This window comes from Chionomys nivalis, chromosome 5, assembly GCF_950005125.1.
Source record: "Chionomys nivalis chromosome 5, mChiNiv1.1, whole genome shotgun sequence".
In the NCBI taxonomy this organism is placed as follows: Eukaryota; Metazoa; Chordata; class Mammalia; order Rodentia; family Cricetidae; genus Chionomys; species Chionomys nivalis.
Genome location: NC_080090.1, coordinates 16988607 through 17012212, shown reverse-complemented (window position 1 = coordinate 17012212; position 23606 = coordinate 16988607). Strand labels below are relative to the sequence as shown.

Genomic DNA, 23606 nt, shown 5'->3' with positions numbered 1-23606 from the left:
GTTTCTAGGCACTAAGCCTTGGCTCATAAGGGAAGAGGGCGATGTGCTAAGCTGCCTTCCTCCCCAGCAGATCACGTGGATAAGCAGAAAGCCCAACGCTTCAATTGTTGGAGTTTGATTTCTCAAGAGCTCAGTTGCACTTACCTAAATTTTCTTTTGCTCGTTCTTCCATTAAACAACAAAAACATAGCCGTGCTAAAGGTGAAAATGTCAATGGAACAGACACTTGCACATCTCTGTCTCTCAGTCACGTTCTCAGCGGCTGAGACATCCCTACAGCACGAGTGCCCAGCGCTGGGGGAGTGGATGGAGAAATAGTGTCATTCAGCCATCAAGATGCGCAGAATCAGATAACATACAGCAAAATGGATGGAACCAGACGGGGGAGGAAGTGAGCTAAGTCAGACACAGGAGGATGAGAACGAATGTGCCCTCTTAAAGAACCAAAGTTGGCCTGACAGTAGAACAGAGATTGGGGAAGGTGAGCGAGTGTGGAAAAGATGGGGTTTAGATTTGATCAGCACACACTGTATTCATGTATGGAAAAGGCACATTGAACCTCATTAATATGTACAGTTAGCATACATTAGTTAAAAAGTTTAAAGTAGGTCTCTTGTGGGAAAAGATACTATGTAATAAACAGGCTACTCGGGATGTATCACCAGCTGTTCTATTACGATATAATGCTATTGAGAAATTTCAAGCTGGTTTGAAAAACACACAGAGGGGCCGGGCGGTGGTGGCGCACGCCTTTAATCCCAGCACTCGGGAGGCAGAGGCAGGAGGATCTCTGTGAGTTGGAGACCAGCCTGGTCTACAAGAGCTAGTTCCAGGACAGGCTCCAAAACCACAGAGAAACCCTGTCTCGAAAAACCAAAAAAAAAAAAAAAAAAAAAAAAAAAAAAAAAAAAAAACTCACAGAGAGGTGAAATAGAGCTGGCGGGAGCCTGGGGGTGAGTTAAACTTGACTATAAAAGGAAAAGAGGAGGCTTCACATCCCTTTCTCCCCAACCCTCTCTTCCTGCTGATGGCTTCTCTTTCCTCCTGGTTCCTTTTGCATAGCCCCAGCTTTGTTTTGGCCAAGGTCTCTCGTTGCTCTGGCTTGCTTTGGTGTAACTCTATCATTAAGATGGATGGTTCTTGAGCCTGAGGATTCCAGCCCCAGCTCCCTTCTAACTTGCTCACATTACTTAACGTCTGAGCGCCTGTGTTCTCGTGAGGAAGACAGCCACCGTGCTTTGCAGACCTTCCTGGAGGATGCTGTTAGCTGCAGTGAGCTCCCTGGTACATATTACGCCGGCTCACAAACTCACATTTCTCCTTTCTCAAGCGTGCCTTTAAGCCACAGAGCATGCCCACACATTATGTGTCGCTGAACCCTACGGAGAGGTAATTTAATCAATATACGGAGCTGAGAAATAACTTGCCCAGGCCACAGGGGTCTCCAACTCCAACCAAGGTTTGCCTCCTACCTCAAGTTGCCATGTTCATGCAAATTAGACACTGCTCTCTTTATGTAGAGTGGACAGCCCATCCACGGCATGAGCCATCTACGAGGTACACGGTGGTACTCTAGCGACAGCAGACACTCTCCCACCTCAGTCTCCCACCTACTCAGTCCCATTATGGATTTGCTCACATGAATGCTTAAATGGACTGGTTTGCTTATGGCAAGCTGTGGTATCCAGTAAATAATCAAAGGCAATTAAAACTAAGGCAAGAAACAACACGGTTTAAGGCGAGTATGAAAACAGAAAAAGGCTCAATGCTGAGAAGGAAGAGCTTTAAAAGGAACACAGTCAGGTTTGGGGTGGGGCTGGAGGAAGCCTGGGGGATGACGCCAGGAGAACCAGGAAGCTATTTGCAGAATGACCTAGCTTGCTTGCTTCTCAGATGCTGTGGTAAGACACTGACCAAAAGCAGCTAGCAGGAGGAGAGGGTTTATTTAGCTTCCCAGCTCCAGTCCTTCATGGAGAAAAGTCAAGACAGGAATCTAGAGGCAGGAACTGAAGCAGAGACCATGGAAGCACCCTGCTTTCTGGCCTGCTCCCAAAGGCTCAGCTTCAGCCACCGTTGTTATACAGCCCAGGTCCATCTGCCTAGGGAGGGCCTGTCTTCTGGAAACAGTCTGCATCCAAACTGTAGCAATAGCTAATGCCTGGAAACTCTGTAACCTTGCAGTATGAAATTTCACTCCCTAACTCTTTTCAGATTCCCATCTATCATGACAGCCATCCGACTAAGAGAATTTGTAGAGCGTCACCCAACGGTTCCACCTAGGTAAGGCTCATCCGGAAACCACCAGGGTGAGGAAGGCAAGTGCCCAGGGGAAGAGAACCACCTGTCCTGCTTTCCAGCCACTGAGGGGCAGCTGCAGCCAGGGGGATCTAGTGACGTGTTCTTGAATGTAGAGAAAGTTGGGTTAGTTTTTTAAGACTTTAAAAGAAAAGTGTGTGTGTGTGTATGAGCATGTGTGTGTGTGTGAGCATGTGTGTATGTTTGTGTGAGCATGTGTGTGTGTTTTGTATATGCATATGCTCTCAAGTGCCCTTGGAGGCCAGAAGAGGACATTAGGTTCTGGAGCTGAACTTAAAGGTGGTTGTAAGCTGGATGCTGGGAACTGAACCAGGGTCCTCTGGAAAAACATCAAGGGGTCTTAACCACTCAACCAACCTTCAGTCCCAAGTTTAAAGAAAGTTATAAGAAAAGAAATTACGTCTTTGCAGAATCCAAGCAACCAGGAAACTACAAATACAAAACTAAGAGACGGGTTGGGAAGGGCTCCAACAGGAAGAGTGGGGAACTCAAACCCAAACTTTGGATCAGATTTACTCCCTCAGGGTAAATCAAAACATCCCCATTCCTCTGCAATATGGGAGCTGACTGTACACACACACACACACACACACACACACACACAGAGAGAGAGAGAGAGAGAGAGAGAGAGAGAGAGAGAGAGAGAGAGAGAGAGAGAGAGAGAGGAGAGAGAGAGCGCGCAAGGGGACTCTCATTCATTCTCCAAGGTCATCTATAACACAAGAATAATAGGTCCTGTAGGCAAGCTTAGCTGCTGACTTTATCTTGCAGGGGTGGCGGGTACCACCCATAAGCCCTAAGCCTCTCTCCCATCAGCCCCTGCTGTGGGATCTGCAAAGACCAGGAACTAAGAAGGTTGGGGCTCAAGTCTCATGCCCTGGAGGCCAGCCTCATGTCTTTTGTTGTTGTTGTTGTTGTTGTTTCCTCCTCAGGTCTCTTTATTCTTATTCCCTACAAGGCTTTCAGTTTCTCTACACATACAGACACAATTAGCAAGTCTTTAAGCAACAGCAATGATACCAGGCATGCATTTCACAGGGCCACAAAAATGGATAAGTCTGACAAAGCAGGCACCTGCTGGCTTACTATGTCTCAGAGGGGGTGTGGCTGTGAAGCTCTCTGGCAGATACTGGAAGTATTAATTAAGGATGGAGCTTTAAATCGGTACAGAATTGTAAGAAGACAGCCTCATGTCTTGTTTTGTTTTTTAACTTTTTAAAATTATTTTTAAGTTATTATAGAAAATAATGGGTTTCATTATGACATTTCCACACAGACAAATCACTGCACCCCACTAACCTGTGTTCCTCTCCCCCAACTCTCACTGGTCCCCTTGCCCCTGTAAATAGCCCCCTTTCTGGTCGCATGTCATGTGTGTTAGCCTGGTTCTGCGTTTGTGTCACGCATATGTATATTAAATCTAGATTCTGTATAAGAGAGAACATATACCATCGTTCATCTTTCCCCCCCAGTACACCCCCTCTCTGCCGCTTTAGTCTCTTTCTCTCGCCTCATCATGGGGGGCCAGCCTCTTGGAGTCCCAGGGGTCTGGTGGGCTTGAGCAGACCTTGTTTTTACTTCCTGTCCAGTTCTGTTATTAAGGAAGTAGGCACCAGAATCCCCTTGTCACAGTGCAGGTGAGATGCTCATGGCTCTTGTCACCAAATCTGAAGACCTGAATTCGATCTCCAGAACCCACATGGTGGAAAGAACCAGCCCCTGCAGGTTTTCCTCTGACCTCCACATGCGTGGCACACTTGTGTGTCCACACACATACACAAACCCATACGATAGGTAAATAAATGTTTTTACAAAAGACTTTTCTGTCAGAGGACACACAGACCTTGCCCCTCTGTTTTCGAACTCCACCCCAGGAGACAGGAGGATGGAAAGAAATCGGGAGCAGGTTCTGCATCCCCTCATTCCTTCCTCCCCTCGAGCCACCCATCCTTCTGTGTATGGATGAGATCACTTTGTCTACTGTGGGCTCATCTCCTAGGAAAAATGGAAACAAAGTTTTGTTGGCTGCTGCTCTGGGGAGCTCTGGGGAGCCACATCCATCACTGTGTCCAAGCCAGGCCCTGGGATGCGCAAGGATTTGAGCAGTGTGCCTCTGGCTGGGGCCTCTGGCTGTCGGTGTTCAGCTCACTCTTGCTTCTCATCAGAACCACATGGTGGGAATCCCTACACTTGCCCTAATCTTGGTGCCTCACTCTCCACCGCAGGATGCCCTATGAGGTGGCTCTCTGCCCACCTTAGACCCCACCAATAACAGTTTAATTCCCCAGTGAGTTCTACCAACTCTACCACCAGGATAGTGCTTTCAAAATGCTCGTATGTTAGCCAACTTGGCCCCGTGGCTGTGGCGGCACAGAATGTCACAAGAGCAGTGTTCTAGTTCCTTTTCTCACTGCCGTGACAAGATAACTGAGAGAAGCTACTTAAGAAGGGTACAGCCCCACCGCCATGGCAGGGAAGATGCGGCAGCAGGAGGTGCCTGGTCACACTGTGTCTGCTGTCAGGAAGTAGAGAAGGGTGAGGCTTGCACTTCACTTCCTTCCTCTTCCTTATTCAGTCTGGGTCCCAGTCTAGGGGCTGGCAGGTGCCACCCACATTCAAGCTGGATCTTCCCACCTCAGTTTAACCTCTCTGGAGACGCTCTCACAGAACACACCTACAGTGTGTCCTCTAGACTCCCATCAAGCTAACAATCAAGATGAACCATTATTAGCTGCATGCCTATAATCACCCAGGAAGCAGAAGTGAGATGGAGGAATGAGAGTTCCAACATCCCCTGCAAGGTTACATCCCCAGTGACCCATCTTCATTCTAGTAGCTGCTACCTCTTCAATGTTCCACTTTCTCTTCAGCACCATGGCCTAAGGATCAAGTTTGCATCATGGGCCTTTAGGGGCCGTTCTCGATGCAGGCTGTGTCCCCAGCTCACAGTCTCAGGGGGTCCATATCATCTTTGCCTTCCCCAGTCATCTGTATCGATGCACACTCTCATCTTTCAACAATCTGTTCTTTAGCTTGAGCTTCATAAAGATCACAGCCCTCCCTGAAATAAACCCCTCAGCCCACTACACCTGGGGCCAAATCCGGCGAAGTCCTCGCAGGCCCGGCCCTCCCCTTCCCGCAGGAGTCGTCCCTCTTCAGTCTCTTCAGGAGGCTGTGCTGCTTCTCAATCCCAGGCCTTTGGGTACGCTCCTCCTTCTCCCTGGACTACTCCACACCCCCACACCCCTTTTCACACAGTGTCTCAGCTCCCTTCCAACTAGTTAGACAGCCACTTCTAGAGTACCTTAGCCAGCAGAAGACTTCTCCTTCTATCTCTCTCCCTGCGTCCCCTACTTCACACCGCTTCAGGGCCCTTATCACAGCCTCCAGTTTTCCTTCTTAGGATTTGCTTCCTACCTATCTCTCCACTGGTAGACGGTAACAGGCAGCTCTACTGTGTGTCAGCATTGGTCTTAGCATATGCTGTTCTATTTAGCCTTCATAACAACTGCGAGTTCCAGACAAGGGAACTGAGGCATGATGAGGATAAGTGACTGTCCCAAGAGCCTACAGGTTACAACTAGCAGAGACGGAACTTGAACCCACTGGTCTGGCTTCACTACGGTTCGCTGTTTGGGTTGGTCCCCACTCTGGTGTGGAACTTTCTTGCCCATCTCTGAAAATCGCTTCCATCACTTCTGCCTGACAGTAGTGACAACACAGAGCAGGCCCTCTATGCGCTTTGCTAAGGAAACCAGAAGGAATGAGCAAAAGTATTCGGTGATGGTTTGATTCTGGTCACTGACACAACTCGGGTCTGCCCTTCTCCTGTTGCAGACACATTCATCCCGCGGGTCCCTCATGGCAGGGCTAGAATAGTGAAACTGACGGGCAAACTAGTGCGGGCACCTAATAAAAGTTAGTAATTAAGGCTCAGGAGTAATCTTAGTGACCACATCTGAGTCTCGCAAGAAGAATTCAATTAGAGACAAGTGCTAGCCAGTGTCACCCCCAGATCAGACTGGAGGCCTGGTGTTTGTTGACTAGGGCTGGATGCTCTGTTAGTTTGTGGAGCCCAAGATATTCCTGAAAAGATCCCCCAAACGGAGGAAAATCAGTGTGGTGTGGGAGATGAAAAGCGCAGGATTTGTGTCAGGTTTATGGTTAAGAATATTCGCTTCTCTTCTCGAGGACCAGGCGTTAGTTCCCAGCACCCACGTGACTATATCAACCTTGCAACCATCTGTACCTCCAGTTCCAGGGAATCTGAAGCCCTCCTCTTTCTGGGCAGCGTACACACATGCAGGTGAAAAGCGCCATACACACAAGTAAACAGCTACAGCAGCATCAACAAACGTTAACTGGAGCTATCATTCAGTGGTAGAGAATATGCTCGGCATGCAGAAGGCACCAGGTTCAACCTCCAGCACCAAAATAAATAAATATTGTGGTGGTCTGAATGAGAATGCCCCCCCCCCCGAGAGGCTCAGATGTTTAAATGCTTCATCCCTAGTTAGTGGAACTGTTGATGGAAACGAGTAGGTGTGGCCTTGGTAGAGGAGGCATGTCCCCAGGAGTGGGCTGACCCAGCCTCTGCCTCCTGCCTGTGCATCAGAATGTAAAGCTCTCAGCTGCTGCTCTAGCACCATGTCTGTCTGCTTCCCACCGTGATGATCATGGTCTAACCCTTTAAAGCTGTACGCAAGGCCCCAGTTAAACACTTGCTTTTATACAAGTTGCCGTGGTCGTGGTATCTGGTCACAGCAATAGAAATGACTGTAGCAACCTGAAAACATCCAGACACCACCGCAGGGTCAGCTCATGCTACCTAGAAAGACAGACATCTAACGAAGAAGAGGCCTTTCAATCTCCAGGTACAAGTTCCCATTACTCATATTCTATCATTGATGAAAACAGTAGCTATAATTCTCATTTTACCGATGAGCAAATGGAACCTGCCCTCCCATTCCTTGAGGAAATACCATGGAGCCGGTACTTCCTGGAGGGTGAGAAGATGTGCCGGTCATCTCCCAGCTCTGTCTTTAATCTCATCCTCTATGTCAGCTCACATCCTTAGCTGAGATGCTTAGCTGCATCTCAGTAAACGGGCTACAGTATGCACCACTGATGTTAGCATGTTGTCTAGACATGGCTTCTCTTACCAGGAGATGAACTTCGGGTGAGCATACAGGACCTACCTGCCAACAGCACACCCCATTAGAACACTGTAGCCACATCGGAGCTTCTGAACACTCCTTCTGGCTGAACCAAAACCAGCTTACCCTGACTCTTTGGTACATTGGGTCCACTTGCCTAGAAGTGGGAGAACCATACGGTCCAAACAGAAGTCGTGCCAAACTCCCCTGGAAAACAAAAATCACACATACACTGTAGAGAACTCTGAGTAAGACATGGAATTAGGGACTGGGCTTGCTCCACGGCTCTGGTACTCACTGCTGCGCGGTATTCAGAATGTGCACTCAGCCTCTCTTTTCACTGTTAGGAAACACCTATGAAAAGTTCAAATTTACCTTGCTAGGTGCCTGAGAATTAGTCTTTAAGGCTGGAGGTCCAGCACAGGCGACCAAGATGGGCACATGATGGTATTCCCTCTGGCAATGGTACCATGTAGACAGAAAACCCTCCTGATTTCACCCATGCATGCTAAATGTTGTCTGTGGCCGAGTTCAGATCCTGCTCTGGTTACAGTCACCCTCCCAGGGGACAGATCCACCCTTTGGAGATAAACCTACCCATCAGACAGCCGCGCTGTCAGGGACATGCAAATTATGCAGTGGAACCAGACAAGCTGGCTCGCCCATGCTACCTCAGGATTCAGGAATCAGTAACCTCTGAGCAGAACCCTGGCCTGGCGCACGGGACGCTCCCATTCATTTGTCCTTCCCCTCCAGCTGAACCTCCAGGAGAGAAGCTGAGTGTTCACTGCAAAGCCTCTGGCCAAGCCAGGAGCATTTCTCCTTAAGCTAAAAAACAGAACAAAATAAAAAGCAAAAAACAAAAACCTTGCCACTGTAATGGTTGAATGAATTAGAAGTTTCTTGTGTTCAAGTTTAATGTCACAGGTGAGGACTTAGAAAACTCCCCAAGCCGGGCGGTGGTGGCGCACGCCTTTAATCCCAGCACTCGGGAGGCAGAGGCAGGAGGATCATGAGTTTGGGGTCAGCAGGGAAAATGCAGAGAGACCCTGTTTCAAAATTAAAATAAAAGGGGGCTATGGCTCCGTGATAGCACAACTGTTTAGTATGCAGAAAGTCCTGGGCTCAGCAGGTAGCCCCAACAAAGTGGGAGAGGGGAGTGGGAGAGCAGGAGATACAAAAGGAAGAGAGAAAAGTTAGAAGCAAAACAAGCCGTCTTTTTCTTTCCCACATCTCCTCACTTCTCCATTTAGCCTGTCTCCCTAAAACTCTTTCCTGCTCTCTCTCCACTTCTGACCAACGAGCCAGGGTCTCTTCTAAGGGACGGCAGCAGGTCACACTACTGGAAGCCAGTGGGAACGGTGCCATTCTCGGAGCAGAAGCGAGAGCAGGGTGAACTCCTTCAGCGCCCCAGCGGGCTTTGATGCAGACAGAAGTGCAGCCATAAGAGCCATGCCCTGGGTGCCTGTGACACCTCACGAACTTGTGGCTTGGCTCTAGCAGACTCCTACAGTGCTCAGAACTGGAGGTTTGCCTAAGTGGCACCTCCACCTCCCACACACTGAGCAACGTCACTTGTTCCCTATTTCTGTGCCAACTTCTCTCTCCTCTTACGACTTAATCCCCCGCTGTAACTCAGGGCTCAGTCCTATTAACTTAGCCACTAGACAGGCCCAGACACCCTGTGGTTACTCAGAAAATTAGAGCTCTCTGAGGTCTGTTTGCACAGACAGATGGAACCTGCCCTGCCCAGCACTTGCCTTGATTCACACTAGACAGCTAGGCCAACCCTGACCCCGGCAATCATCCAGATCTGGGATGGGTCCCCAAGGCCAGGATGTTGAAGGGATGGCCTCCTGTCAATGGCGCTATGGAGAGATGGTGGAAACTTTAGATGATTGCATTCCCGCCACGATGTGCTGCGTGACCAAAACAATAGGGCCAAAGAGTTGTCGTGGACTGAAACCGTGAGGTAAATAACCTTTCTTTTTTAAAGCTGATTTATCTGTAACAAAAAGCATTTTAGCCCACACATCCTCTACTCTGAACTCAACTGTGATTTAGTCTTGGCATACATGACTTCCCCCCTCTAGAGAGTTCCTCCTTTTAGCCTATGCAAACCCTGAATACCTGGCTCTCTGGCTCACCGTAGTGTCCCATAGCTCTTCCTCCCCTCCTTGTCAATAGGTTTCTTCTATATGGGAACTTACAGCTTTTGTGTAAGGGATTTTGGACTTCACTCTTCAACCCATTCTTCTGCCTCAATTACCAATGACCTAAGGTCCTCCCCTAAACCCCATCTCCTAAAGGTTCTACCATTCCCCAGTAGCACCACCCTGGGGGCCAAGGCTTCAACACCACAGCATCCCAATTGTACAAATAGCTCAGGCTCACATCCCAATCCCCATGGGGCGGCTCATGTTATGTTTCAAATCAACGACCAAGATGGCGGCATATACTGGTAATTCCCAGCACTGAGGAGCCGAAGCGGAAGATGGTGATAAGTTCAGGGCCAGCCAAGGTTATACAGACCTGTCCTTCTCACAATCCAACCCTCCGAGGTGAGGCTAGAATCCTCCTACCAGACTTACTAGTATCACATGCCTTGACAATCAACTATTATAAGTTAAGCAAAAAAAAAAAACTTACAAAATTTTATAAACATTTCAAAGGATAAGGAATCTTCATTCTTTTATTCCTATGCTTCGACAATTACCAGCATCTGTTTCATTGACTTCAAGGATTTTATTTATTATATGTGCATGTTCCTGAGTATATATGTATGTACTGTATGTGGGCAGGTTCCCCCAGAGGTCAGAAAAGGGCATAAGATCCCCAGGAACTGGAGTCATGGAAGATTGTGAACTGCCAGATGTGCTGGGTCCTCTGCAAGAGCAGTTAGTGTTCTTAACCACTCTTAACTAGCTCTCAGCCTTGTCACTGACTTTACACATTGTCCTCTCCCTCCCTCCCTTCCTCCCATCCTCCTTCCCTCTCCCTCTCTCTTTTCCCTACTATTGTGACCCAGTACATGACATGCTAAGTATTTTCTTAGGAATCCTGGAAATACAAAGACATTCTATTATAGGTTTTAGAGGTTACTGGGAAAGAGTGGCCAGCCAATACCACAAACTCAGGTCTAACACTTGCTATGACTAACAGCCAACATGACTGGAAAGTCTGACTGATTTCAGCTGCTTGGAAGAGGGTCCAAAGTTCAGATAAATTCCCTATCACATGGCAGCGGGTAAACTTGTGTAAGAGACTGACTGTAATGACTGCTTCTTGCCTGCTTCCTTCAGTATATTTATCTGTCACCAAGGAAGGGACATCAGAGGCTACTACCCTGGGCAACTGGCAAGACTCCATTTTGACTACAGCATGAAGAGGGCTCCAAGGTGAGACATACCCCTAAATCTTAATTTCCAAGAATGTCATTGAAACTAAAAAGACAAATAGGGGAAGTGAATGCTATATAGATAGATAGATAGATAGATAGATAGATAGATAGATAGATAGATAGATAGTACCCATGGAAGTCAGAAGTGAGCCACCCCATGCCCATGGGGATCCTGGGAATGGAACTCGGGTTCTCTGTAAGAGCTTATCCACCTTTCCAGCTCGTAGCTACACAACCTTAACAATACCAATAATAGTAATGTTAGTCACAAGTGTGACTGGCCTATTGGCTAAAAAAGGAGTGGAAATAGGCTGAACTGGTAAAAATCTTGGGACTTGGTTTAGGTTTCCTGGGGGGCCTCTGGGTGCCGGAATCAAACCCAAAGCCTCAAGTATGTCAAGCACGGTCCACCAGGGAGCTACATTGCTAGCACTGATAATATGGCTCTGTTTTCATTTCCACAGTAGCCATATTATTAGCACTTTGTATTTTTATCCCTTTCTCTAGTTCACAGATTTTTTTTCTCAAAGGAAAATACATTGCTTCCACAGTCAGCAATAAATATAGAATTTTTATTAAATCGTCTATGGAATTTAAGAAACATTATAAGTTTAGAATTCCAAATTTGGTCAAATATCTTAAACTTACTGGGATTCAGTTTCGTTCTCAATAAAGGTTTAAATCTGGTTTATGTGGCTCCTTCCATTCACAAAAGAAAAGCAAAAATTAATAGCCATAGGCACATCAACCTTACTTCCTGGTCCAGAGAGGCCAGAAACTACAAAAGGCTACAAGATGTAAAAGCATCAATTTGAGAAACTTATAAAATGTTTGATTTGGGGCAATTTTCACATTCTTCGAGTATCTCACTCCCAAATAAAAGAATCGCTGTAAAATTCTGAGGCGTGTTAAGCCCTCAGCATGATTATTGCCATTTGAGTTCATCGTCTCCTGCCTATCAATTTTCCTTCTCTGGCTTTAGCTCCCATCTAGTCAGCCTCCAATTATCCTCACGCGGGCGTGGGAGTCGGCAGTGTACAGTCTAGACTTCAATGATGAAACTGGAAGCAGTTTTGAGGTCATCCCGATCCAGTTAGAAATACTGTAGATGAATGAGACATTCTTAGTTCTGAAATTTACTTATTGTGGGCCTGCCTGCTCCTGCCACCGTGCACGTGCGGAAATCGGGGGACACTTTTTGGAACTCATTTTCTTCTTTCGCCAAGTGGGAGCCAAGAATCAAACTCAGGTCACCAGCCTTTACCCGATGAGCCATCTCCATGGCCCAAGCAGTGTGTCTCAACTCGGGTCACACAATTACTGTAAATGTTACGTTTACGTTTTAATCTATAGTTCCTGAGTTCCAGTTCAAGGCTCTGAGTACTAAATGAAATACTTGCTTAAGTAACTTTTGTTTTTAAAATCTGGGGGAGATTTCATTACCCAGGCTGGTTTCTAATTCAAGCTGAGCTCAGGGACCTTTCCACCACAGCCTTGGGGTCGCTGCAAACTTAGTCAACTTTCCTTAGAGCTAAGTCCTCTACTAGAAAACAAGAGAGGAAGGACAGGTGCCCGCCGTCAGAGCTAGACAGAGCCCAATCCCTCCCTTCACTCCACCCCTAGTGTCATAGCCTAGAGGGCGAATGCCCAAACCCCAGTCTGTCTCCCAGAGGGTGACTCTGCCTACAGTCCATTGGCTCTAATTGGCTTGTGCGTCCTCCAGATTAATTTTCAAACGCAATGCCAATCCATACACAGCATCCAGTCATGGAGGAAGGTCTAGGGATGTAACCATGTGGTAGTGCTTGCCTAGCATGTGCGAGACCCTGGGTTTGCCCTGTAGCACTGCAAAGAAAGCTAAAACAAAATGGACACAGAAAAGAATATAGTTCTTAGGTTTATTCATATATATGCATATGTATGTATACACATACATATGTAGCTTAGTGCCTTGCTGGAGAGAATTTTTTTTAAAAAATAGTGAATATATCTGATCTCATGATGGAAAAAAGAATCCTGAAGCAATGAGGTGCATCTTGACTTTACCTGTCACCTTTGTGGGCGGGGCATATCGACTGCTTCAGGTGCTTCAACACGAAGGTGTCCCCATTCTTTCTATTGGAACTAAAGTCCCTTAATAAGCATTCTTAGTCTTTGTTGACATCTTTAATTGCCACAGTTGCTGTGACAAATGCACACACATTTTCAAGGTCTCAGGTACATGCCGCCTACGGTCCCAGTGTACTTATATCCAATGCCTCAAGCATGCCATGCCAGTGAGTGAACGCTGCCAGCATTGATGAAGATGTGGGCCATTCTATCTTGATTTCTTGTTTGCTTTCATCCTTTGAAGATGGTTAGAGAGGGGCCAGGGAAGGTTACAACAGTTCTACAGAAAACCCAGATGGCACTAGGGGTTAGTTTTGCTAAAAGCCTGTTCTGGATCCTAGATTACAGCTCATGAGAAAATGGACGAATTCTCCAAAGGTATTCAGCAAGCTGTTTCTGTTTCCATGTAGAACCCTTATAGACCTGGCAATTCCACCCAAGAGGAAAACTCCGTACCAGCCTCAATTAGACCAGCAGACACTCATTCGATACATTTGTTTTGGAAAATTGTCAAGGCCTACAGGCACGTGGTATAATGAAACAACTTACCAAAGAGACTACTCCCTGCCATTTTATGAGACTGGTAAGTGCTATCAACTCGTTGAGAATAACCTTGCCAGTGTGGCAAGGTCAGCATACCCTGGGGATTTACTGCCACAAGGGGCATGACTGGGATCAGTGTAACTGGGAACACAAATGGATGTGCAGATAGATCGGGAAGCAGAAAGAAACTCTCTGCATCCGAGACTGAAAAGGGGTGAAAGCTCTTTAATGTCTTTCTAGGAAGCTGATTCTCTGAACACTGGGAACAAAATCTTGATTGTAACCGGTGTTCCGCGAGGTTCTTTTCATTCTAGTCTAAATGCCTGTAACAATTGCTTATCCACACACAGCTCAGAAATTCTAGGCTCCCCTTGTAGTATATCGACACATGTAAGGCCCTGAGGTGGACAGGTGGTCCTGACATTCACACGACACCTACACAGTTCCCATGGCGCTGTAGTCACCGGTGGGTGCTTTTGACTTGGGCTCATTGAGTACGAATTACTGAGAATTTCTAAATGAGATATCCCCCAAATTTGGGGGACTCTTACACTGTGGCAGGCACATACTTAGTCCTTAGGCATCTCTCTGGGGTGAGTGCTGTTGTTCTAAACAGAGGAAGCCAAGTTTCCAAGATCTCTCATGAACTAAGCATAAACCACACAGACAGGAGGAAAGGGGCAGAATTTACACACACCCAGACCACACTGCTCTTCAACATTGATTGCCTTGAAGCTATACTTCTCTGTACTACTAATTGTTCACTAGTTTTCCTTAAGAGTCCCTTTACAAAAAAAAAAAAAAAAAAAAAACCAGAAAACTGGTGACATAAGCCTGTGATTCCAGCTATTCCGGAGGCTGAAGCTCGGGGACTAAAAGCTCAAAGTCAACCTAGGCTACAAACAGTTTTAGAATGGCGGGGTTGGGAAGGATTTCATCTCTCATCTCCAGCAAAGACAGCTGCAGTCTGGAGGGATGCCAGAGCCGGTAGGAAAGGTGTCCACGCTGAAAACCCAGGTCCTAAGAAGATAGCTGACAGAAACATCAGGACACCAAAATAAAAAAAAATCAAATGAGTTTTTCTTACATTTTTATATAATCTTACAATATGCCTATTAATTAGAGACTAAAGAAAGAACTTTGGATCCCATCCCCCTTTCTATATTTTACTTGAAGATATTTTAGTTACATTCTTATGTGTGTGCTTACACACACAAGCATGCAGAGGTCACAGGACAACTGGTGGGAGTTGGTTCTCTCCTTGCACTATCTGGAGCCAGAGGATTGAACCCCATTTCTCAGATTTGGCCGGAAAGTACCTTCTTCCCCCATCTCGCTGGCACCCGCATTTTAATTACATCCCTTTAAATGTCTTCAATTACTTTTGTACCATACACAGTTGCTAAAAAGATGGTGTTAAAATGTCAGAGTAAGTAGCCCCCCAAAAATCACTAATTTCTTTTACATTCCAGGTTTGGATCAGAAAATAGGCATACTTTCATCAAATCCTAGACCTCTTAATTCACTACCAGAAGTCTACTGCTGTGACGAGAGAAATGGCTTTGCAAGAAACACCTTTTAAAACTCACATAAAGTGTGGTATTCCAAGAAAACAACTTTGGGCATTTTTTTCGTGAGTAAATTAATGGTAACAGCACTACTTGTAAGAGTGTATGCAGATGGATCTAATCCTAAACAAATATTATGTTGCAAATTCTCTTCAGGGAAAATTGGTCAGGAAATCAAGCTCCAACCCGGAGAACATCTGTCATCTGCTGAAGAAGCTAGCTGTGTGATACAGTGCTTGCAAGGGGAAATAAAAAGTAAGCGAATGTCCTAATTTGTCATAAGCGTTTAGCGTCTTGTTGCTGATGCTGACAACCACCTAACCATCTTACCTCCGCAGTAAGTGCTCATCTATGGGATCAGAGATCACTAGCCAAGGAAGAAGACAACTGTGGGTCCACAGTGGGATTCAGGACTAGCAAAGAGGGGAATTAATGAAACTCTGCATCCAGGATTATCATCCTTCTCAACAACACACCCCTATGGTAGGACTGCGAAGGTTCCTGTAGGAACCAATTCTAAGGACCTTTAAAAATAGGGATGGGGCCATTTCTCACATCAAAAGCTACAACATGCCATCTAACAAGGGATGTGTGAACTTGCTTAAGCAATGAATCATATGTGGCACACCAGCTGCAACTGGGGAGCCACTAGTTAAGTGACAACTCCCACTGAGCGACAATCCACTGCTTTCCTCCCAAAACCCACACGGGAGAGATGCATGGGCTCTTTGGAATCACAACTCTTACTTTAATGTGGCAGTGACACCTCTAACCCCCCAGGGATATTTCTGCTTTGGACTTAATGATTTCCTTAGGCAAAAGCAGTGCTAACAACTTCCAGGTAGCCTCTCCCACCAACTAGTCCCCAGCCACCAATACGGGATTCTTCCAAATGCTAAGCAGTATTCTCATTAATCCTCCTGCACCTAAAACAGTGGCATCCCAGGATCAGAGCCATTAGACACAGCACTGACCCATACCACCAAAGCCAATCTAGAACCCACCAGTTTCAGATCTGGAATCAGCCAGTTCTGAGCCAGTCCCCACAAAGATGAATCATATTTCCTTCAACACACACAAACATTAGTAAAAGTCCACATGATCCTTGGGGAGAAGCTAGAGTTAATATTAACAGTAGATGCTATGGGTGATGGGCGGGGTCCTTAGGCGAGACCAAGCTCCCCTTCATACAGACAGTACTAAGGATGGAACCCGGGGCCTTGAGCGCTCCACCACCTGAGCTCTATCTTCAGCCCCTATATAACCCCATCTGTTTCTTTTAGCTAAAGGTACAATGAAGTCTGATTGTTTTTCAATGGCTTTTACCAATCTTTGCCTTTAAATTGTATCTAATCCTCTTACACAGATTGCCAACCACTTCCACTTCAGTTTACAGTTTGCCCTTTTCGTGACTATACCTTGTAAAATGTTTCTTTTTTTGTTTTTGTTTTTTTGTTTGTTTGTTTTTTTTTTTTTTTAGTTTAAGACAGGGCTTCTCTGTGTAGCCGAACTTGCTCTGTATACGAGGCTGGCCTGGCCTTCCTTGAACACAGAGACCTACCTGCCTGGTAATCACTCTTAAGTGATTACCACAGAAAGTACAAATTCATGTTCTAAATGTAGATTTAGGTCCTAGCAGAAGCTGTCCCTACTTATTGTCAATTACATTTTTATAAAATGCACCGCATACCATAAATTGTCTTCATCTTTTCCCATGACAGTGCCACATATTTTGATTATAGTAGCTTTGTAATGTTCTGGCGAAGGCAGAACCTCCTGAGCACACATCTGGGAAGTAGGGTCCTGAAAGATCAGGCCCAAGTAATGTGGAGCTGCATGGTGACTTCCAGGCCAGCCTGTCTCAAACACACAACCTCTCACATTATCTTCTCAAAACTGTCTCGTGTCTGTCCTAATTCTTTTTTTTTTTTTTTTTTTTTGGTTTTTCGAGACAGGGTTTCTCTGTGGTTTTGGAGCCTGTCCTGGAACTAGCTCTTGTAGACCAGGCTGGTCTCGAACTCACAGAGATCCGCCTGCCTCTGCCTCCCAAGTGCTGGGATTAAAGGCGTGCGCCACCACCGCCCGGCTGTCCTCCTAATTCTATAGTATCCAATTAATATCAAATATGCATACTAACCTTCCCTGCTCAAGCATCTTGTGCTACAGTTGGGTATGCTTAGCTCTGTGGTGACTCCCACTTGCAGTCATTCAATAGTCTACTAAATTCTAAAACTTAGGTTTAAAGATGTGTATGCCCACCACACGTGAGTGTCCATGAAGGCCAAAGGACAGCGTCAGACCCCGAGACCTGGAGTCACAAGCCGTAACAGGCACTACATTCTAACCTACAGGACTCTGCCACGTCCCTCAGTCGGCTGCCAGCCTCACCCAGCCCCTTGCTAATTTGGTTCCATTTTTCCACCTCTGCAGAATCTAGAGTGGACCCTGAACATTTTTCCTCATGCTAATTTGTCTAGTTAATATGTTTAAGCATCTCCTAAGAGCCTTCTCTGGCCCTTGCCAGACATTTTGATTAGGTTTCATTCATTTCACCATGTATGCTTCATTGAAGCATATAACATCATTCATCAATGCTTAGCATGCTGTCGCTACCATCTTTCATAACCGTATATAATTGCCCCTGCTACTGCATATCTAGTATCTAACAGAAGGCACATACAGCCTTGTTAAATAAATTGTAATAGTTATCAAAGGTTAGAAATATAGCTTTATTTAAAGAACAGACCATCTCTCCTAATCAACCAACAGCTCATACTCAAAGAGAAACTAAATTATCCAGAGTGGTTTAAAATCAGTAAATAATAGCAATCGGAGATATTTTGGGTAATGGAGGAAAAATTCCTGACTTGAATGAAAATGGGTTCATTACTGAAAATGTTTCAATAATACAATGCTTATAGCCAAGAATACAGATGTTCCGAGGCCTTGCAGTTTTCACGGGGTGAAGCAGGGCTACTGGCTCTGCTCTGTTCTCAGGTGTTACACAGTTGGAGTGGGCTGGTGGGGTCACTTGTGTTTATTATTTATTGAGTCCAATGAAACTGCTAGTTTGGAATTTTTCTTAAACCATGCATTAATAAAATACTTCAGGGTTAAGATACTTGGATCCTCCTGATCTCTGCCTACCTTGTCCCCATGCACTTCACAGGGCATCCTTCCTCCACACTAGGATTGTTATGAACACAAGAAAAACAACACACAAACCATACTGGAAATATTTGGTTCTTTTTAATTAGCTATTGATGGTTATAATAAAATAATTTCAAGTGAGACCTAATTTAAGCATTTAATAGTCCATGGAGGATAATCTACAGCACGATGAAAAGCCTAACTGCCAAATAACACCGCTTTGTCTTTTCAGTAAAGGAGATAAAGTCATGATCAAAATTATGGCTGACACTTAGGGTTCATGTGGGTACTTATGAGTCGTTCATTTTGTAGATATACTGGCAGGCACAATGTTGAAAGTCAACCCACTGTTCTTAGAAATAACAGAATACTTAAAAAATAAAAAGGAAAGATATACATTTGATTGAGCTCATACCTGAAAACAAACAAAAGTATTCACCAAATATCACAACAGATTTTTTAATAATTATTTTTTAACATTAAGATTGTTATTGTAGGGAAACATCTCTTTGAACACTGAATTAAATGTTCATTGTATTAAATAACTGTAGAGAGAACTAAGTTCTGTGCTCTATACAAATGAAAGGTTCCATGAACATACTCCCCCCCCACCCTCAAACCAAAGCTCAATTTTGCAATGGCCTCAGCAGAAAATAAGCAGTTCACAATTTAAACAGAATTCATAGCATTACAAAAATTGACAGAACCCCATCTTTTCATTTTTCTTTCTAACAGCAAAGATTACAATGACAGAATTGAATGATCAAAATGTAAAAATACTTGTGCAAAACTGCATTAATTGTTCTCACTATCTAGTCGGGATAAAAACTCAAACACAATGACAATAATGAAGAAAAACTACACTGGAAGATTTAGAATTCAAACAACAGGGATTATACAATTACTAAACATGGAAAGGAACTGTGTGTGGCACCATGAGCAGCAGGAGCAACAGATGCGGCGGCCATGCCAGCCGAGAAGCTGGATGGGAGGGCGCCAGTCTATCCATGACAGCCATCCGTCAGAGACTGCAAACCAATGCCAGCTTAAAACTCATTTCAATGTCTTTATTCTTGAATTTGCAGATCATAGAGAAATGTTTAAGTATCTTTCCCCTCCCTCTCAAGGAGTGTCTCGTGCACTGCTGGCAGTCCTTAGAAGAGCTGAATCATGGACTCTCTGGATTTACCTACACCAATCCACTTAACTGGAAAACAAAACAAGGAGAAGAACATCAATCAAGTCCCCTGTGACGTCTAACGTTCAAGGTCCAGATGAAGAGAGAGGAAAGTCCTACTAGGCAAGAGCTGAACTCTTAGCTGTGCTTCATTTTAAGTTAAGAGTGATGCTGTATTTAAAAAGTAGAGGTTCAAAAAGTAAAGCATCAGGTTTTGATTCAATGTCATTAACCAGTACTATGAGGGATTGACTTGAATTTTTTTAAAGTTTCTGTTACTTCTTAAAGGCAGAAATAATAATAAATGCTGAATATCTTTGATCTCAAAAACAAAGAACTATGGATATACTTATGTTAGATAATTAATTTAGTATATAAGAAACCTTTCAAGGCATCCATTAATGTGGATTCTGAGAATCAAAAGAAAAGGGTTTCTGGGGTACTCTGTCAAGGTGAGAATTCTTCCATGGGGGCTGGAGAGATGGCTCAGTGGCTTAAAGTACATGCTGCTCTTGCAGAGGACCCCAGTTCAATTCTGAGCACAACACGGTAACTTAAAACCATTTATAGCTCTAGTTCATGAGGACCCATGGTGCTCCTTCTGGTACTGTGGGCACTGTACCCATGTGGAACACATACATTATGTACAGGCACACATAAAATAATAAATAAGCCTTAAATAGAGCTCTTCCATGTAATAATTTTAGCATATTATAAACATAAAACATGATTTGCTGGCCGGGCGGTGGTGGCGCACGCCTTTAATCCCAGCACTCGGGAGGCAGAGGCAGGCGGATCTCTGTGAGTTTGAGACCAGCCTGGTCTACAAAAGCTAGTTCCAGGACAGGCTCCAAAACCACAGAGAAACCCTGTCTCGAAAAACAGAAAAAAAAACCCAAACAAACAAACAAAAATGATGAACTAGTTTCACATTTAGTCTCTGTTTTATGATTTGCAATGTACCACATAATTTTAAAAGGTGTGCTCAAGTTTGTATATTTTTATTTCTGGACCACAAAGGAATTATTCATTATTGCCATTCAAAGATAATTTAAGTATTTCAATTATGTAATCAAAAAGGTGAATAGAAAAACTTGTATTCTAAGTCAAAAAGAGAGGAAATTCTCTTTTTCTTCTAGAATGCATACTAGAAGGGATCCAGCACAGACTAGCCTGCCTATTATTCTGTTCTAACTATAAAGTATTTACCATTCCTTCACGCTCAGTGACCATGACAATAAAATCTTAGTCCAAATTAACAGTAATGAGATACAGCAATAGATATATGTCCTATTTATACCCTATTACTTCCTAATGTCCATCCAAGATTTCCACTCTGACAAGCAGCTTAAACCAAATGATAAAAACAACCACCATCACAACAAAAACATTTTTGATGAGGGTGAAAGCTGTAAGAGTAAATAAACCAAAATCAAACAAACGAACAGAAAACCCACAAACTAACAGAAAATTAAGACAGCTGCTCATGAAGTGTTTACCTGGTATTTGAAGCTCATCTTCAATAAACCGAACATAATTTTGTGCATTGACAGGAAGCTCCTTAAATGTCCTTGCATTAGATATGTCTGTGTTCCATCCTGGGAAAGTCTTATACTGAACTTCCACTTTATTTAAGACTTCTTGGTTTGCTGAAAGTTAAGAAGTATATGTGTTTATAGAACACACTGCCTGTTGCCAAATGACTTGTTTTTCAGACATGGTTTCTCGTCAGTCCAGGCTGGCCTTGTACTCTTGGCAATCCTCCCTTCAGCCTATCCAAGTTAAGGAAGTATAAGTATGAACCACTATGCTCACTTCAAATAACTGACAAAAGAAGGTTCAAGGACACTTATCAAAATCCTCAAAACCAGATGTGTCCGAATTTAGAATTTTCAGACCATTAGCAAGGTGAACACCAGCACACATACCCTTTAGGGTAGTATTTTATAAAACAGCATTTCTTTAGCAACATGACTATACACTTAAGTGGAGAAAGATTACACAGTTAAAACTTCAGTTACAGTGGTTGGTAAAAGTTGTGCCAAACTTTCTTCTGTTTCTGGAGCATTTTGAATTTCTATACTATTAACCATGTGTGTACACAACATCAACTTTACAGAAGGCTGGTACATCTTCAATCCTCTGAGAAATCTACCGTGGGATAGACAATTTCTTTATTATTCCATCTAATGACTTTCTCTATATCAGGACGCTGGAATCTGCAGACATGGTGGATAGTGTGGTACACTATTCAGGTCTCCCTCTTCAGAGCAGAGTCTCAAGAATGACTGAGACCACGTAGCAGCTAGAGCGGTTTGTGGAAACACATAGGACTTTCCACAAGAATATTAACAAAGCATAAAACCAATGATACAAGTTCAAGATAACCATTCACCAATTCAGTGGTCCCTAAAGTAAGAATCCATAGTACTCAGAGGAAGGCAACAGAATCCGAGTATAATAGACTCTCTGTAATGTCTGATACTCAAAGGAAGCCATGGGGCACGCGACAGCGGTCAGCTATACTGCATGTACTACTGCTGCCATTACAAGTGGTGTTTCTCAGAACATTCTATAACACTTCTTGGATGAAAATTTCAATCTTGGAGTATTTCTGGAGAAATCTGGCTCAAGTCCAGATACAAATACAAAACCAAAAAGCATAAATTTGACAAGTTTATCTGTTTGAGTTGTTAGTATTTTTAATAAAAATAATGAATCTGCTATACAATCATGATGGCTCTTGCCAAGTCACTGTATTTGACTGCACTATTCTTTGATACTTGAGCTATATTAACTCTTAAAAACAGTTTTGAGGTCGCATTAACGACCAGGACATAACATATATTTGAGTAATCAGTTTCTAAGTAACCATATCCTAAAATGTTAACAGATGTCTGTTTTTCTATAAGAGAAACTGGAAAAGTGACAGAAAATTATTCTCCAAGAATGTCTAGTCTCAGGGACATAAAACTTTCCAACCTGCCAAGTTTTTCATTAAGGTTATCAACATTCCTTCAACTGGCAATTCCTTGGTGTTTAAGAAAAACTAATCTGAAAAACCAGCAATTTACATTTCTAAATCTAGAAGCATTTACTGAATTCCTGGGTAAGGAAACCTAGTGATTAAGACAGGCTTCAGAGACTATACTGGCTCAAGTAGGCATCTCCTTCAAATGGAGGGCTTAAAGGATGAAGTAAGTTCATATACTGAGAAAGAATACAAGGTCCAAGGGTCCTTTTTTTTTTTTTTTAACACTTTTATTCCCAAGGAAGAGAGAACTTTCAATGAAAATCATTCAAACGATTTAAAAAAAAAAAAATTCTCCCTTACCCACTTTGATGCTGCTGCAGGGAAGGGTCCTGCTATATTGCCCAAACCAGCTTTAAACTTCTGGGCTCAAAAGTGGGCCTTTTGCCTTAGGCTCCTAAGTAGCTAAGCTACAGGTCATACTTAGCTTGTGCATGTCAATTATTTTAAGTTTAAAAAAATTAAACCCCGAAGCAGCACAGTCCAAATAGCTTTCTTATTTTGAGTTAAAGTATAAAGTACATGCTTGTGACCCAACTCGGAAATTAATACAACTTTTGAACAAAATGTTATTAAAGTGAATACATCTGCATTATTAGTAGGTAAAAATAAAAGTCTGTGAAAGATATATAATCTTATAACAAGTAACAATTATATATCATACATAATGTATAGTTAGATGACAATATTAACAATCTTATAAACGTTAGACACAGCCTTAAAAAAAAAAAAAAAAAAGAGTACCTGGGAAATGAGGTATGATTTCCCCATCTAATTTGTAAGCAATGCCAACTTTGATTTCTGTAAACATATCCAAAATATCCAACTTGGTAAGGGCCAACCTAATTTTGAAAAAACAAAAACCAGACACTGTTGAAACAGCAAACTTGTGACCTCCAGTCTGACTGGTACAGGAAAATTTTTTTTTCAATTCATGCAAAGCCCAAAGCTCAAAAGCAATTCTGAAAACTTGTTAGGATTGTACTTGAAAGAGTGCCAAGCATAAAACACCACATCCACAAGGACACTCCACTGACATAGTCTTCGTAATATACCAGGTTACTTTCTAGTAATTACAACGGATTTTCACTGGTAACTTCACACTTGCTCAGCTTTCTTAGGAGGGATGGCTTGTGGGAAAGCTGCCTGGAGTTAA

General features: G+C 43.8%; 2 protein-coding genes across 2 annotated transcripts in view; one reads left to right on the top strand and one right to left on the bottom strand.

Moving 5' to 3' along the window:
- Positions 1–2224: 2224 nt before the first annotated feature.
- Positions 2225–15332, top strand: Spmip3 (sperm microtubule inner protein 3). Its single transcript, XM_057770799.1, has 4 exons — positions 2225–2280; positions 10775–10870; positions 13392–13564; positions 14997–15332. The coding sequence occupies exons 1-4, from the start codon at positions 2225–2227 to the stop codon at positions 15104–15106; spliced, it is 435 nt and encodes a 144-aa protein (XP_057626782.1). The 3' UTR covers positions 15107–15332.
- A 2987-nt stretch (positions 15333–18319) lies between these two features.
- The window catches only part of Adss2 (adenylosuccinate synthase 2), a 32360-nt gene continuing 27073 nt past the window's right edge, over positions 18320–23606 (bottom strand). Inside the window, exons 11-13 of the mRNA XM_057770658.1 lie at positions 23195–23292; positions 20919–21068; positions 18320–19449 (exon numbers count right to left, since the gene is read on the bottom strand). Of these exons, the coding sequence (XP_057626641.1) occupies positions 19397–19449; positions 20919–21068; positions 23195–23292 (301 nt within the window). The 3' untranslated portion in view covers positions 18320–19396. The remainder of the gene's footprint in view (positions 19450–20918; positions 21069–23194; positions 23293–23606) is intronic.

What these genes read in the sequence shown, in the direction of transcription:
- Spmip3 (XM_057770799.1), top strand. Translation starts at nt 2,225, where the DNA reads ATGACAGCCATCCGACTAAGAGAATTTGTAGAGCGTCACCCAACGGTT. An exon ending in AGCATGAAGAGGGCTCCAAG is followed by an intron (nt 10,871 to 13,391) that starts GTGAGACATACC and finishes GTTTCCATGTAG; the next exon opens with AACCCTTATAGACCTGGCAA. An exon ending in CCTGCCATTTTATGAGACTG is followed by an intron (nt 13,565 to 14,996) that starts GTAAGTGCTATC and finishes TTTACATTCCAG; the next exon opens with GTTTGGATCAGAAAATAGGC.